Raw genomic sequence first — 17,290 nt, forward strand, 5'->3', positions numbered from 1 at the left:
GGTCTGGCCATCTGCATGGAGTACTGTTGAAAATGTCCCTCCCAAAATGTCCGCTGCCTCAGAGGAGACAGTTCTGAAGGATGCTAAAGGAGATGGTGGCCATTTTGGGAAGGAAATTTACAAGAGGCAAGGCAGCAGGCGCGAACAGGATTAATGTGTGGGGCATAATAAGGTGTCCTGGGCAGTACTGTGTGGGGCATAATATGGTGCAAGGGGCATAATTGTGTGGTGCATAATGTGGTGCAAGGGGCATTACTGTGTAAGGCATAATGTAGTGCAAGAGCCATTACGGGTGTGTGGCATATTATGTAAGGGGCATTGCGGTATGGTGCCTATTGTGTAAGGAGCATTACTATAATAAAGGAAAAAACAACAAATAATGTAAGGTGCATGAATCATTACAATTTTTTTTCCTGTGGAGGCCAATATCTGGGGGTGCAGGGTGCAAAACTGTGGTATAAGGTAGCCTTTTCCTGTAAGACAATCCTTTCTTTTTTTTTTGCATGCGTACAAATATTTACTTTTAAAAATGTCCATGTGGGGAGGGGGGGTACATTTTTTACTGTTCACACTGGGAGTCAAATAGTCTACAAACAGCCCTGACTTTATGAACCACATGTGCCTTTGGAATACACAAAGTCTATCTGCCCAAAATCTGTGGAATAAGAACTCTGGTCTCCTCCCATTCACATTCTGGGCAAGGCAGGCAGCACTTTTAGAGTCTTCAGATATTACAGAAACCAACACACCAGCAGCCAAACTTATTAGTGGGGTCCTGTCCTGTTCAAACACTATCTGAAGTACAAGAAAGTAGCAGTGCAAAATGTTAACTATGCAATGCATGACAGGTAAAGCTTTCCATATTCTCACTTGATAGTTTGTTACAGATTTCAGCACACATCCGGCAAGTTCTTCCCAATTTCACATCACCTATCATAGCAGTGTATCCAGGGACAGATCTTAAAATAAATATTTAAATGTGATAATTAACTAATCTCTCTATATACCCCCACCCCCTGTGGATGCCATCCTAGTTACATTTTATTTCTGCCTATACTGAAAATAAGGTCCTGACGGGTGCTGCCACCCATGTTGTAGGATGTGGAAAAGCAACTTCAAGGTCCTCCTAATCCGCTGCTTTAATAAAACACAGTATACATGAGGTTAGTGAATCAATTGTCAGACTCCCTGGTAGGTGGATATATTTGCAAAATGACACAGAACACATGTTCAAAACAGTTTATTTTATTTATCCTTTTTTTTTGTCAGACAAACATATTGATTTCTGGACCACAGTAGAGGATGGAAACCTTTCACAAACTTATTTATTTGAAAATACAAATATAAAATTATACTTTCCACATCTATGATGTGAGAGACCCCCATCCACATAGTAATTTACAACAAGGCTTCAAGAAGCCATACACAAAGACCTGAAAGATGCGATGCTTGAGAGATATATATTTATAGATACATACAGAAGTATATATACTGTATAAAAAAAATAATCACTACCAAAGTTCTCATCAGTTCATACTAAAGTATAAAAGTAAGGGCTAGGTCTGCCACAGTGCCATTAAGGTTCATTTGTGTTGAGATACGTAGACCCACCAGTGATGCTTAGCTTTCCATCCAGAAAAAACTTGGGATCTAGAACTTCCAATGTACATTAGCTTCTAGATGTTCTAGCCTACCTCCATTCCAAGAGAGGCACACATATCCTGCACTGGGTGCTTTGTGCAGCTCAGAATAAGCATTGGTGACTCCTGTAATTTCTTCTTATTCCCTATCTACCCTGTTAGATCGAAAAAACAAACCAAATTTTTTTTTTTTAAATAAATTAAATTAATTTGTAATTCAGCTAAAGAACAGTACATTCTGATTGTTCAGTGATTTAAGTAACATTTGGGTGGGCAACTTAGGTTACTTAGAAACTTTACATTTATTTTTATTTTATTTTTTTTGTTTCAGTTTATTTTTTGGTAAAGTCATTACAGTATATTGAAGTATTGCTTAACATACAGAAATCTTAGTGTTTACACATTTGAACAGGCAGATTTTGAAGACTCATGAATAGTTGTAGGATGTCAAAAACATGACCGCATGTACAGTGTATATTGGTAACGGCATCATTCCATTGGTACCATCACACATTTGTTAAGTTCCTTAGACAATCAGTAATAGGCTTTAAAATATCACCTTCAAAAGGAATACCACACAAGACAATTGTTTTACAAGATAAATACAAGTTAGTGTATTTGTAAACAGTTATACATCACACATAAACCATGACTGACTCGTTGCTGATGTAATAAATAATATTGCTTTAGTTGTGTTTATGGCAAACATGTACAACATCTGTGTGGCTATGTCCCTAGCCCTCATTCACACTTAAGGATAAAATGACATTTTTATTGTAGCTGAAAGCAAACAAACAAAATAGAATACAAATTAGTACACCTTCCAGGTCATCATTACCAACAATTACCCAACAATTGAACTAGTCTAGTACAATGTGCCTCATTCATCAGCTGTAAACTGCTGTACAATGATAAATAGATGATAGAGACAGAGCCATGCTACCTTAAAGTCCAAGCTACAAGTTCAACTTAAAGTGAACATCGTGGAGTCTAAGAAAAAAAAAATACGTCAAACTTCATTTTAACCAAGGAGATCGTGCTCATCTATTGGTTGGTGTTTTCAATAAGAATTTAGTATAGAAAATGACATGTTTGTCTCCGGTTAAGAAATGTATTGTATAAGATACAATGGAAAAGCTTGTTATGTTCATTAGCATGTTGAAATGCAGTGCTTAGTATTCTATTAGAACACATCACTACTTTATGCTGGAGTTGAAGTCGGTCTTTTTTCAGGTCACACAAGATAAAAAACAGAGAAACATTATATTTCTAGGTTATTGTTTTCAACCTGTGCCAAACTAACTTTGCTTGTTTTGTTCTCTCTTTGTATCTTTGTTACAAATTCAGAAATGCCACGTGATTAGTAGGGAGACCGTTACAGTATATAGAGCTTTGCTAACATGGGGCCGGATGTAATGAAGTTTGAGTTGGCCAGATGTGTGGGTTCGCTGCCGAACTTGGACGTTTTTTAAAAGAGGCAATCACATACAAGGAAAGCCATGCCTTGTAAATGATTGGCACTTTAAAAAAAATCCGAGTTCGGCCGGAAACCCGCACCTCTAGTCAACTCAGACTTTATTCCATCTGGCCCCGTGGTCTTATGAAGTGCTTCAGTTTGACATTTGGAAGGCATTGTAAACACATAGCCCACTGTGTCTCTATTTAAGAGAGTGGTTTCAAACAAACAAAAAAGTGTTAATTTGGAATGGCTTTCTAAGCTCTATTATAACTACTGCGCTAACAGTGTTTTGCAACAGTGTAAATTAAGCGTACTTTATGGATTATTCTCTTCTTAGTTTAAAGTGCAATGGATGCCCAGTATAGCTTGTGCATTTCTCTGTAAAAGGCACTCAGTAACATACTGTAAGTGTGCCAGCCATGTTGTAATAACTATTTGTGATTTGATGTTATCATTTCAGTAGTATTCAGTAGAGGTGTCATTTATTAAATGCATCCATGCTATTTGTAGAAAATAATAAGCTGTCTTTGTAGAATTAAATATAGTTTTACACCAATCTAGTTAGTTTGCTCTGTTAGCTACAGACAGATAAAAACATTACCCTTATCTAGTGATTTACCAGCCCAGGTGATTTACTTGTAAAACAGGCTGTTTAACAAGCAAATCCACATAACAGAGGAGTGAAATGTAAAAAACATTTACACAAAAGAATCACCTCATTCCAAAAGTGGCCTCAAGTGCTTCCAGTAGTAAACATGCCACACGGCGCATGGGAACTATTAGGTACTAATGCTATTTCACCATGGGATTCCATGGGACTGCAAAGCAACGGCCATTCCACTACTGCACTGCCAGAAATGTCCTGTTACGTTACAATACTCCATTTACAAGTAATTTTGCTCATCTTTACTCTCAGGGCAGGGGCAGTTTAAGAGAAGAAGTCAGGTATGCAGTCTCAGTGCGCCCTCCCCCCAATTCACTGGCCGGAGTATGTGCTAAGCACCATTCCAGAGTCTAATGGACATGAGCAAAGCCTGGTGATTTCTCTACTGCAAAAGTATAGATCTTTGGGAAAATGATGCCCGCACCAGCCTCACCGTTATTACAGCAGCATCACGGTAAAGACAAGTATAGGCTATGGGTTCAGAGTGTGCCCTGCTTACCCTGCATACATTATAAATATTCCCATGGGTCAAGCCTTAGTAGCATGTTTATTTCAGCCACTGTCACCCAGTACATGGGCAGAGGGGGACATATTTTTGATACAGGCTGTGATTTGCCAGGAATTAACAAAAGAGATGTTTATAACTATACTGAAACTTTTCATTTTCAAGCAAAGTATTTGAAAAGAGTAGTCTAACCTGTTATTCATTATGTCTTACTTGGACTGACAATATATTGTCCATATTTTTCCTGATGCTAAAATCACTTACTCATAATTACTAATAAAGCACAGAAGCAAACCATCCCATTGTTAAAATATACTCCACTAATGGCAATATTTCACTCTGAAGCCAAATATACAGACACAAGCAAGCTCTGCAGGGTCGACTCTCTTCATCCTGTCACCTTACCTTGTAAACTGATTAAAGGAGTGCAATAAATGTTCCAATCAATAAGTGTAAGCTGTGCACCCAAAAATAATATTTTTATAGGTGTACAATCTACCATACTGGTTATAGATTTTGAGAGGCATTATTAATAATCTAGAGCCTTTATGTGGCTGGACATAGGGCTAAAGACAAACAACCACTATAAAGCCCATAGCCAACAGACTGCAGGCATAAAACAATGGTGTCCTATATGTTATGCTGCTTTTTCTCTTGTGCCTACAACACTATTTATTTTAAGACGTATGCAGATTTTTAATTAAAGGAACTACATACAAATAAAATCATCTTTACTTAGTACTTGTATTTAGAAGATTATTGTTCTTCAGAAATCTTCATAATAGTCACAATAACATGGCTTCAAGTTTACATCTATGTTAGGTGATTCATCCAATGCTTAATTGAACAGCATTCCAGAAATATCTACAGTATTTTAAAGGTGGCACTAATACAGAATGTCCACACTAAACCACTTTTCTCAAGTGAAATAGAGTAGCTGGAATCTGTGTAGAACAGCAGGTGCATGGGAATCACTGCTAGTCAGACTAGCTCCAAGCCTGTACAGCTGTAGTCACAACCAGACTTACAGATTCACAGCATTCATCACTACTTATACAGAATAACTTCACATACCATACTGGAGAAGAGGTGACAAAAAACTGATACAGAAAAGGATGGACATCTTTGCCAGTGCAGATACTGTACATACATAATTGGTCCGATGTGGATTTGCACTTATGTAGAATGTAATTTATATTAAGAAAACAAAAAGCCAACTATTAGTGCATTTACATTCATATGCAGAGCGGCACTGCATTGCGAGATGCGTACAGCATTGCTCCTGTAGCATATGTGCCAGGTTTGCATCAGTTATACATACACCTACATATGTGTAGACATATCTAGGTTATAAGCTCAAATGAAGTTTGTCATCTTTCCTTTATAGTGAAAAAATGTATTTGCTATTAGGCTTTGTATAATATAGCAGATAACACAACATTCTTGCTCACATAGGAATAAAACCAGCAGAAAAGTATAAGCGGGACTATAATGGTGATGTCACTAGGTGGGTACGGACCCCACTGGGTAACACCATCTTAGGAGGTGACATCAAAAGCAGAGCAGTAAGTGAATACAGTAGATGCCATGAACATGTGCACGGCATCTACACAGTGTCTAGGGGCTATCCAGCAGTTTTGGGAGTGCTGGACATCTCTCCAGAGTGATAAAATGGGATCGTTCCACAAGGACTTTCCCCCTTTCCAGGTGCGGCCCGGGGTCCTGATTTTCTCTGAGTGACATAAACCCTAGTGACATCACTGCTATAAGCTATGCTCAGTCAATGAAGAAATCAACAGTTTCAGAGCCAAATTTGCCACAATCCAATCAGAAGCTGCTAGAGTACCTCATCATGACCAACCTGTATGTGCACCAGCACTCGGGCACAAACAATAGATACAGGTGTATCTGGCTTCTCTTTGCAGGTCTGCATCTGTTCACAATTATGCAAACAGGCCCTTTCTGTACTCTCCTTAGACAAGTCCTTTCCTCCCCTGTCCCACCTCTTCAGACACAAACAGGTACAAGTGGAGATGTACTGTATGTAACCCAGTTTATGCACATTGTTTGTTTTGCGCATGTACAGTACACATTTGAAGGTTTTTACACCACACAAGAAGTAAACTTACCTTGATAAAATATGCTGCCTTTCATTTAGAAGAGTAGTCAGAACAAGTATCAATTCTTTGACTTTTGTTATTTAATATGGCATATTGAGAAACTGTATGGAGTAAAGTTTAAAAAAAAGCCTTGATGTAACTACAGCATTGCAGGAGGATTGAGACTACGCACTGTAGTTGCATGGGTTAAAGCACAGGTATCTGTTGCAGGACTGCAGGAGCATTGCAAGATACTGAGCACTGTGATTGCTGCTGTAGCAGACACTGGAAGATTCACAGTGAGAATTCCACATAGAAATACAAATCAACTTTGAAACAGATGGAAGCCAAGAATAGAATACCGCCTCAAAACTCTGTGAATCTTTCAAGAAAGACAGGCAAGACCATTAGAGCACAAGGCTACCGAGGAACTGGGAGCCACAGTCCTACTGACTATGCTGGTTAAATAAAGATGGGCATCAGTGCACAGGAGCTGTTTCAATAGAAAGCCTCTAAGATGCCTGGCCAGGATTTGTTGATGTGCACAACTATCCAGACATACAGGAATGGGATTGGTCAGTTGCACATGGAAGTGAAAGCAATATTGCTGTGCCCGTAAATTGCAGTTCAGCAACCCTTGCTACGAGGGAACGAGGAACAAGTGACTGACCGGATCTGGTCAGTAGGAGCCACAATCCTCTGGTTTGTGTCAATCATTTAAGTTACACTGAAGACTACATGTTGAGGTAAGAGTCCTAAAATATTTCTTTTGAGACCGACTAAATTAACCTGTCAACTGTATATTCACCTCAGCCGCCCTTGCTCTTACCTCCACCATTATACTTGCCTCCTGTTCCCATCTTCTTCTCCAGATGGTCTATACTGTCTCTACGGTGCGAGTACCAACTCCCACTGCACATGCCTTACATGTTAGATGTAACCTGCACTTCCATGCCTCAGCCATGATGATGTAATTTACATTAGTGGTCAGTTTTATTAAATAGACCTATTACATATCCTAACCATACTTTAGCTCAACTATCTTTTGCTAATTAAAAAGATACCTACTATCATTTCTCCAACCAGCAGAGAAAGAGGTTTTACACTCAGACATACTCTACAGTGTAACACAAGTATCAATTAGAAGAAAAACTGAAACTCAATAGAAAAAAGGTAACTTAAATTACTACTCTTAAATACCCCTCAGACAAGGTGTCACAACTGTGTTTTGAAAACATATTTTTGTGTGTCAGTAAAATGCACTGAAGTCTATAGGATTGCTGGCATACTGTTCCCAAAGCATGTTATGCTCACAAATGCTATATATACTCTTTTCCACCTTGCAGTAAACCCCCCCCCAAAAAACAAAACAAAAACATGTATAGTGCTGGCAGGTACATTTGAAAGGTTTTACCTAACAGTTCTGTAACATTATTCTACGTTATTCTAAATATTTACAAGTGAAGCACTTGTTACAACAGCGACAGGTTGATTACTTATTTTTATTCAGTGCTAAAATGGTCAATTCTCAATTAGCAGATCAAATAAACCGTAAAATTCAGGTCAAAAAGTACCCCAGCCTGTCACATACAAGATGTAAAAAGCTAAGTTACAAAGTAACATTTTCCCTAGCAAGTATAAAATAAAATAAAAAAATTGCTCGAGAAAATATACCTGACATTTTTCCTCAGCGTTATAAGTGGCAGAAATATATTCTGCATCTAAAACCCAGTTGTGACTCCAGCCTTACTACTAAGCTATTACAATGCAGATGGTAAGAGACAAATCCAGATAGTGTATATCAGATTCCAAAGATGGTTACTGAGTATAGTCATCTTAAATTGGTCTGCCACTGGAAGTAGCAGCACGTACTGTAGCTACTTTTATATTACCAGTAAGGGAACAAAACATACTGCATATCAGTTGCAGGTAGAGATTTTTCTAATTGGGAGACATTTGGATTTTATGTATCTGAACAACTGGATTGTAAACCCAGAACAAGATTTGCTAAAATATTAGAACTTCCTACCTGACGGGACTTGTTATAATTGGTGTTTCTACTTTGGACTCAAAGAATATCAAATTTTAATCCATCCATAAGCTTCACCAGAGCTCCTGGGAAACTCTTCCATAGTACTCTACTGAAGCACCGTGGATGGTTTGCTGTTATTTCCCCCCCATGACTTTTCAGACACAGGTATAAAGGGAGGACTCTTATGGGAGAATCCATTATTTATTATAAGTTAAGTATATGCTGATGAAGGGGGTTAACCAAATCTGGCAGCTTCTTATTTGTTGCACCATAATGAGTGCAGTGTTATGTAACTTAAAGGACTACACCTACACCAAATATTTACCTGTAAACTCTCTAGCAGCAAGATGGCAAATGTCTGAATTCATCATCATTTGGTGCTGTGATTAACATATGTAGAGCGTATTGTGACATGCAAACCTAATAACTACGCACAACTATAAGCTTGGGATATAAGTCATATGTTTTCTGCTACTAACTGATACCCCTTTCAGACAATCTCCAAAATCCCGTGTTTTTGCACATGAAAGCGCATCAACCCAGGATTTTGGTATGCCTGAAAGGCACCAACCCGGGAACGTGTTCCCAGGTCGACAACCCTGCAGCTGACCTGGGTTTTTACCGGGTCTTTTATCCCGGGTAAACAACCCAGGTTAAGTGTGAATGGTGCGACCCAAGAATTTACTCCCAGGTCGCACCTAGCTGTCTGTGATTGGCGTTTACTGCCTGGAGGGGGTGTGTGCCAGCTGCTGCGGTCGGTGCTGCAGTATGTAGTAGTAGCAGCCAGCGCAGCCTAGCAACAGCCGTTGTGGTGAGGTCTGGTAGCTGGTGTGTGACATGTATGTGTGTGTGTGTTAGGGATGGCCATTGACCATCGATGATTCAAAATCATTGATGGTCTATGACCGATGTAGAATACTTTTACCATCGAAGGGGGGAAAACCAGATGGTTTCTCACCAATGATTGTTCAGTGCTACCGAATTTAATTTAATATTTTTCCTCATAGTGTCAGGGCACTGAGCTTAGCCCCGCCCCCTGACACCGCAAAGCCAAGCCCTGGGATCTGATTGGTCTGCAGTTTAGTTAACAGAAATGCAGGGGTGACCATCGATGGGTAAAACCATTGATGGTTCCTTTTCAGATGGTTTTACAAAATTGAGGTTATTCATCAATGGTACCATCTATGGATAACCCACCGATGGCCATCCCTAGTGTGTGTATGAGTTTGGCATGTGTGTGTATAGTACATGTATGTGTGTTTGAGTGTGACATGTGTATGTGTAAGACATGTATGTGTGACGTGTTGTGTGTGTATGACATGTGACATGAGAGTAGCCTGGTCTGCACTGGCTTGTAGAATGCCAGGGCAGACCAGGCATATGTCTGAAAGGGGTCAACCCAGGAATTTCCCAGGTCTCAGGTGTAGTGTGAAAGGGGGTCTCCAGCAAAAATCCGAGTTTTTTCAGAGGTGAAAAACCCGGGACTGAGCAGGGAAATTCCCAGGTCTGAAAGGGGTATGATACATATTTTTATAGCATGTGGCTCTCCAGCTGAGGATACACAACATGGGTCTTCAACCGGTGACCCTCCAGCTGCTGTGGAACTACACATCCCAGCATGGACTGCCTCAGTTTTAGTATGCCTTAATAGCAAAACTGTGGCAGGGCATGCTGAGATGTGTAGTTCCAAAGCAGCCGGAGAGCTGCAGGTTGAAGACCCACGATCTACAACAATAACTTCCTGACTTTAAGCAGCAAGCCATGCATTTAGTTAGAGCAGAAGGAAGTGCAGGAGATGGAAATTCATGTATGGAGATGTTATTAAGTGTAGCTGTGAGCATATAAATATTGTTTATTTCTGGATATTTGCATACACAAATCATATACAGGAAATTACCATTGACTTATCCTCGCTGAAGAAAGTTATTTCAAACTCGAATAAAGTACCAGATAAACTAGCCAAGGTAAATCACTGGAGTTGGGAAGCAACAACATTTATTATCCCAGCTCCATCAAATTAACACAAACAAGTGTATGCTTACAATTAGTAGTGAAATAGTGTGTAGTCTCACTTCTAAACAAAAATAATACCGCAAACAAAAATTTGTACTGCATTCCCCACTGAAGTATACTGTAGATAAGAAAATACATCCAAAATTTGCACCGGTTTATGGTACTTCACTTAGAGCATACTGTACATGCCTTATCACTATGTTTAATAAAAGGTAGCTTGGTAACATGATTGCCTTCTGAAATTATTTTCAGATTTTATATTTAGCACTCTTGGTATAAGAATCGCACATTATACTCTGTTTCAAGAACTTTACTTGGTCAGCTTGTGGACAGGTGCAATAGATATTATAATGCAGTCAGTGAGGTGTGATAGATACATTGTATGTATAGTCATATACTAAAAGGTTTAATTGGCTCTGGTAGATAAAGGTTTCTAATTGTAAAAGTGCTTGAATCTCTCCATTAAGAAAGGCATTAAGAACAGTTGTAGGCCTAGGGTCCAATAAGAAAACACAACCTTAAAAGATTTGATTACCGTTAATGGGAGACACGACCATTGTCCTTGATTAAAATAAGGAGACAACCAAAGCTTTATGCTAGAATAGTTACAAGACCATGAAAGTACTACATGAGCGGGGACTGGAGTAAACCTTGGTCTAGGTAGCCACAATAAGAAACAGAACATGTTCCACAATTAATCTATGGGCCAAAGGAACTCTTGAAAAGGTATATAAACATGTAAAACATATTCACACAAATTATCAATTTCTTCAGAGCATTCTTAAAAAAATATTTGTTTTATCTTAGTAAAATCATTTAATATACCATGCCTCCCTCTTTAAAAAATAAATAAAAAAAATCCAGTTTTGCATATATAGCATTAGCATTTAAGGTAGTATGGCATTCCCCTTTAATATCAAGGGAGGGTAGGGAGATCTGCAAATCCCTATTATAGATTACCAGCATTTTTAGCATTGTGAGACCTTTGGTTAGTTGAAACCACATCAGACTGATGAAATAACAAATAATAAGTAACAGAACAAAAGAAAAAAAAATCACAAGAAAAAAATCTTAAATTAGAGAAAGTTCTATCCTTACTGGTCCTAAATCTGAAGAACTACATCTATGTTTTTCTGTAATTTTAATTACATACATCTACCAATATTCATTATAAGAATAGGAGAAAATGAATTTGTTATGTTAGCATCAGGACAGCACACTTACACAACAGCCACTATTTACACTGCTAAGATATCGGTGAGGACAAAAGAATATTCTATGGGGTGACAGGGAATGAAAAGAAAATATGTATATATATATATATGTTTATATATATGTATATATATATATATGGAAGTACAGTACATTATCAACAATAACAAAATATTTGCTTTTAAAAAAATCCCCTGACTGTAAAGATTAAACTTTGGGGAATAGTTTTTACTTTTTTTTTTTTGTACATTTTTTTTTTATTACATAGAACTGTTTGGTTTCATTTTTTTTTTAAATGATTGACTTTTAATGTAAAAAAAAAAATAGATTTAGTTGAAATGAAAACTTACTTTCCACTTACAATTGTGGATAATAAACAAAGATAAAAAAAATAAAACCATCCTTTTAAGTCAGCATGTTTTCCCTCCCTCACTTATTTGCTATACTGATTCTAATTTACGCATGGTATCACTACCTTATTAACATTTATAAAAATAGGAGTGCAGCAGCTTTTGTTTCAGAAATGTAGCATTCAGTGTCTTGTACTGGCTGTATGAAAAAAAGTACCAATTTTATACATGTAACAGTTAAAATAAACTTGGCATAGATATAAAAAAAAAAAAAAAAAAGTCCTACAACAGTACATTAATGCCATGTATACCAAGTTGTATTTCTAGGATGATGTTATAGGCCTATTAATTGATATTCAAAATTAAAATATCCTTCATAAGCTTCCCCAGGAGAGGACCAAATATAAAACAGCCAAAATAAGCTTGTGCAAATAGGAAATTGTCAGTTTTCCCTACCAGTCACAGTGCAATGATGTTCTATACCTTTATTATTATTTCTATAATAAATTATTCTTTATCTCCTCTATTGTGATAATTAGAGCACTGAGGTATTAAAACAAATGGTTTGCATTCCTAATTAAGAGAACACAACGAATATAAGTAACATATGGTGGATGATGCCTTTACTATATGGCATGTGTCAGTCACTGGAGACAACAAAAAAAGAATTTAACTCAAGAAAAGGACTACAAATACACAGAGCAGCTGAAATGAGTGGACAATTATTTGATCTACAGCAATTTAAAATATATATAAAAAAACATGATGTGTTTCAAATGTTAAATACTTTAAATATTAAAATTGTAGCTTCATTTTCTGTCTGGGTAATTTTTTTTTCTTATCCTCAAAACAACAAAAATAGAACTAGACTTTTAAGCTGTGCACATATTTTAAATAGGTAATATGCTGGTATGACACTAGTACAGTTATCAGGTCTAAACACCTACACAACAAATTTAACAGTGTTAATCTAACTAATAGGGCACATCTTGGCAACTCATTCAGGGTTTAAACTTTACAATGCTGTTTTTTTCCCCCTGTATTGTTCAGAGATGCTGTAGAGTGCTTGCCCTCACAAAAAATATATATATATATTTTTATTTCTCTTTCCTAACAGTTTACATGTAGTTAATGGAAGGTTATTTACAGCACTTCTGTTTGTTTTAAGAATGAATTTCATAAAACCTTAGAATATCACCTCTTTTAACAAGAAAAAAAGCACTTATAGAAAACCGAGGACTCAAAAATTTCTCGTCCTTAAGTTATTGCCGAAAATAGATATAATCAGTTTAACAAAGGGACATCACAAAAAAAATCTACATAATCACCTTAGTCAGCTGCTCCTTCTTTACACTATGTACATCATGAAACTGAATCTTTTCTTCAGTACCAAATAAAACCCTACAATAACTTTTATCATGTGCTAAAAACCCAACACTATATATCTTGTCTTAGAGGGTTATTTAAGGTATTTTTTTTTCTTCTTACATGATTGGTACCGAAGTTGTGTTAAAAGTTCAATCTCTGCTTTGAGCCATAATTATAATAATGAAAATGAAAATAAAAAAAACAAACAAAAATAAATCAACAAATACCCCTAAAGGTGGTTAACTTTAACTAAATGCAATATTAAAATTAAGCATAAGGGTTATTTATAGGTATCCTCAGAATCCCAATGCAAAAGGAAAATAAAAATGACAAACAACGAAAGCAATAACTGTCTGCACATAGTTCTCTTGTGAAGAAAAAGCTGTAGACTCTATATAGTACAGCAGGTTCATGAGATGACGAGATTGAAACAATTGCAGTCCTTAGAATGCCATCTCCAGTTGTGTTTCTGTGTTTATATCTGGTACTATTTATAATTTAGTACTCAAGGTCTGATGACATCATCCAAACGTGGGACCATTCAGAAACTTCGCCCGGTCTTGCCTGGGCATCCAGACAAATTCTACAGTAGGGAAAAATAGAATTAAACTCAATAATATACAATCGTCAGGTGCAAAATATTGAAAGAAAAAAGGGTTTGCAAATGTATTTTATACCAAAGAGAAATGTATTAATACATTTTATTTATGGATCTTTGATTTCACGTTTAAAGGTATTTGTTTACCTAGAAATAAATCAATACCACTTTCACCTCATACATTCAAAACCATTAGGCTTATCTAATAAATATGTTTTAGTACAACTTTACTTGAACCTTAAATAAAATATGAATTAATTTGCAAAATATTTTAACATAGTTGGGGAATAAAGCAAATAAACAGTCATAAGAATCCACGTTTTAGTTTAACAAATAAAAATGTAAAGAACAGAAGAAAATATTCTGAAATATTTCATTAACAAAGCAAAGTTCGTTTATAGATTTGTACCAAAATTGAACTTAAACAACATTTTTTTAATTAACCATTTTCATGTGTCTATGATATCAGATTATCTAAGAATATTTAGTTATTTACATGGAGGACAAAAGCATCTGTCTTAAACAAGTCAGTGAAACTAGCATTTCCAAAAGTACTTATTAATAATCCATATTATTTTTTAATGACTTTGCTACCATATGGCATTCCAGGGAAAGATCAACTAATCTCTACTGGTAAAATTATACATTTCACACTTTACCTTGGTTGGGAAAAGAAAAATGAATTTGTTTACTTAAAACACACATTTGACAAATACTAATTAGGCAAATTAAATATGTCTGAACTCAGCTAAGAAAAGTCACAAACCAAAATCATAGTCTGATGTTGATGTGGGAGTAACGTGCAGTCAAATCAAGCCAACAGTGAGTGGGAAGTGAGAAAGAATGAGATCAACAATTCAAGAGAATGTTAGGCAAATAATTAACCATTCTTGCAGATAATTATTTAGTAATACTGAATTCGATATAAGCTATTGAAAAGTGTATTTATACCAGCAGACTACATTAAGTCATGCAATATATGAATTATTAATTATTTGTGTTGTTATCCAATCATTTTACACACAGATGTAAAAGTAGATAATGCACCAAGGGGTCTATTTGAAAAGAAAGCCAAAAAAACAGCATTAAAAAATGCTGCATTTAGTGAAATTGCCTTTTTTTAATTTGTCATATTTATATATTTTGTAATGTTAGGAATGTTGCACTAAAGGTCTGTTACAACGAGAAGAAAAGGTGCCTGAAGTGGCATCTTTTTGTGGTCTTTTGCATTTGCGAAAGATCGCATAATACTTTCCTTGCCCACTGCACATGTGCTTTCTGGTATGACTGAGGAGCTGATGGCATGAAGCAGTGCAAGTGCACTGCAAACCTATTGTGTGTTCTTTAAAATAGATAATTACCCGGACTTCAATGTAAGCTATGGGGCCAGCACTTGCATTTTGCCTAAAGCGAAAAGGGGAGATCGTAAACCCTTTTCTCCTGCTAAAAAGCATGAGCAAAGGGCACTTTAATAATTTTATAAAAAGAGTTACAAATATGATGAAATAAATGTGTCTGTGTGTAGTATGTGTTAGTTCAATGATAGGGTCCCTTTTTAATATCATCAGCTTAAAAGGACACAAATAGTGGTTGCACAAACTTCACCTACACATAACAATATTAATGATAAATGGTTATTAATACTTATGGCAATGGATCTATAAACCATATCCAACAATGTCTGTTAAATATTAGGTCAAGGAACAATAGAACCCCTAGCCTCAAAATTTTGAAAATAAAAAAATAAAAAGTGCCCACTTTGTAAAAAAAAAGAAAAAAGGTATATTTTATGAAATGCAGGCAGAATCAAATCAGCTACTTAGTGAATTCCAAAACTTCTGTAGCAGAGCAGTATTTCAAAATGGGGGAAGCAGCTCAAATGCCTAAATATTATTTAGTTTCACAAGAGAAAATTAGTTTAATACTTCACGGAAAATTGCAGAAACATTTTATTCCTGAAAGAGGTGCTTGAAGTGCATTGTGAATGACAAGGATGTTGGCATCTATGCAAAATGACTAGAATTTACAAAGTAATACACTGTGATGAATTTAAACATCCGGTTATTGCTATTTTTTAAGGTAATCGCTGGCAAGTGCAAAAAGCAGCTTGTGAAGTATTGCTTTTCTTATTTGTGTGGTACCTTGTTACAGTAAATAGACGGAGTTGATAATGCATATTTAGCATAATAAGGTGGTTATTCCACTTTGTAACATACAACATGAAATGAGCTGATAAACAACAAAATAATCTCATAATAGCCAATAGTGATGAACGTATAATTGAATGGCAATATGAGCAAAACATTTTGCATAGATATCCCTTTCCCTGATAGAAGTGGGAGGAGAGGGGCAGACTTCTATAGGAGAACTGGGGTGGGGGTAGATTTCAAGCTTCCATGTGAGCATTAGGAATTGCCATGTGAGAATTGGGTGGGGAGGAGGATGACATACCCCCCACCCCCCCCAAAAAAAGTAACGTTATAAAAAAAAGTGTTCAATTAAATTATAACAATGATAAAATTATATAATCAGGACACTTTTTCATAAACTAGCAAAGGTCAAAAACAAAGCCGATACTTTAGTAGTTATGACAAATAGTCAACTGTATTTAAAAGTATAATAGAGCCAAAAATCACATTAAACAAAATACATTAGATTGAGCAGGGTTAGCTTTTGCAATGACACTAGAGGATGGATTGAAAGGAGGCTAGAGACAGGAGACATCAGGCTAAAAAAAGGGGCGGGAGGCTACAGTGACAGGGGCCAGGAGGCTGGAGTGGCACGGGGCTGGCAGCTGGAAAGACAGGAGGGTTGGAGTGACGAGGCAGAGGCTGGAAAGACTGCAGGCTGGAAAGATGGGGCAGAAGGCTGGAAAGACACAAGGGAAGGAGGCAACACAGGAGGCACAAGTCTGGTTGACATTTGTTGTATGATGAAGACATTAGCTATATTCCGAAACAAACAGGCCTCTTCCTGACCATGTTATCTCCTACACTGAATATCAACTGAAGACACTGTCTGTCCAGGGAGGTTCGATTTTTTTCAGAGGTCCCTCAATGCAGAGAAACCACCATATAGGTAAAGTACATTTTTATTACGTGCACACAAAAAAACAGTACTGTTTTTTTTTTTTTTTAATGGGGAGTGCAAAAGGGACTTTCACCTGAACTATAATTGGTCTATAAACAGCCCAGATAAGCTATCACAGGTATCCATACTGTAGGGGCAATTGAAGGCAAGAGTCTTCACAAGCAGGGGTGCTCTGAAGAATATGCATATGCCCTAAATGTCTGTTTTTGTAAGAAGTAAGGCTTTATTACTATGATACCCTAACATCCAGCATCCAACAT

At 36.7% G+C, this 17,290-nt stretch overlaps 1 protein-coding gene across 8 annotated transcripts in view; it reads right to left on the bottom strand.

Annotated features, from left to right (window-relative positions):
- Nucleotides 1-1,229: 1,229 nt before the first annotated feature.
- The window catches only part of MSI2 (musashi RNA binding protein 2), a 1,055,328-nt gene continuing 1,039,267 nt past the window's right edge, over nt 1,230-17,290 (bottom strand). For all 8 annotated transcript variants that reach the window (XM_063953648.1, XM_063953647.1, XM_063953646.1 and 5 more), the window contains one exon: nt 1,230-13,925. Coding sequence is in view for 2 of the 8 variants with exons in the window: in XM_063953649.1 (XP_063809719.1) it covers nt 13,864-13,925 (62 nt within the window). In the remaining 6 variants the exon portion in view is untranslated. The remainder of the gene's footprint in view (nt 13,926-17,290) is intronic.

The sequence above is a fragment of the Pseudophryne corroboree genome, chromosome 2 (genome assembly GCF_028390025.1).
Source record: "Pseudophryne corroboree isolate aPseCor3 chromosome 2, aPseCor3.hap2, whole genome shotgun sequence".
Lineage (NCBI taxonomy): Eukaryota > Metazoa > Chordata > Amphibia > Anura > Myobatrachidae > Pseudophryne > Pseudophryne corroboree.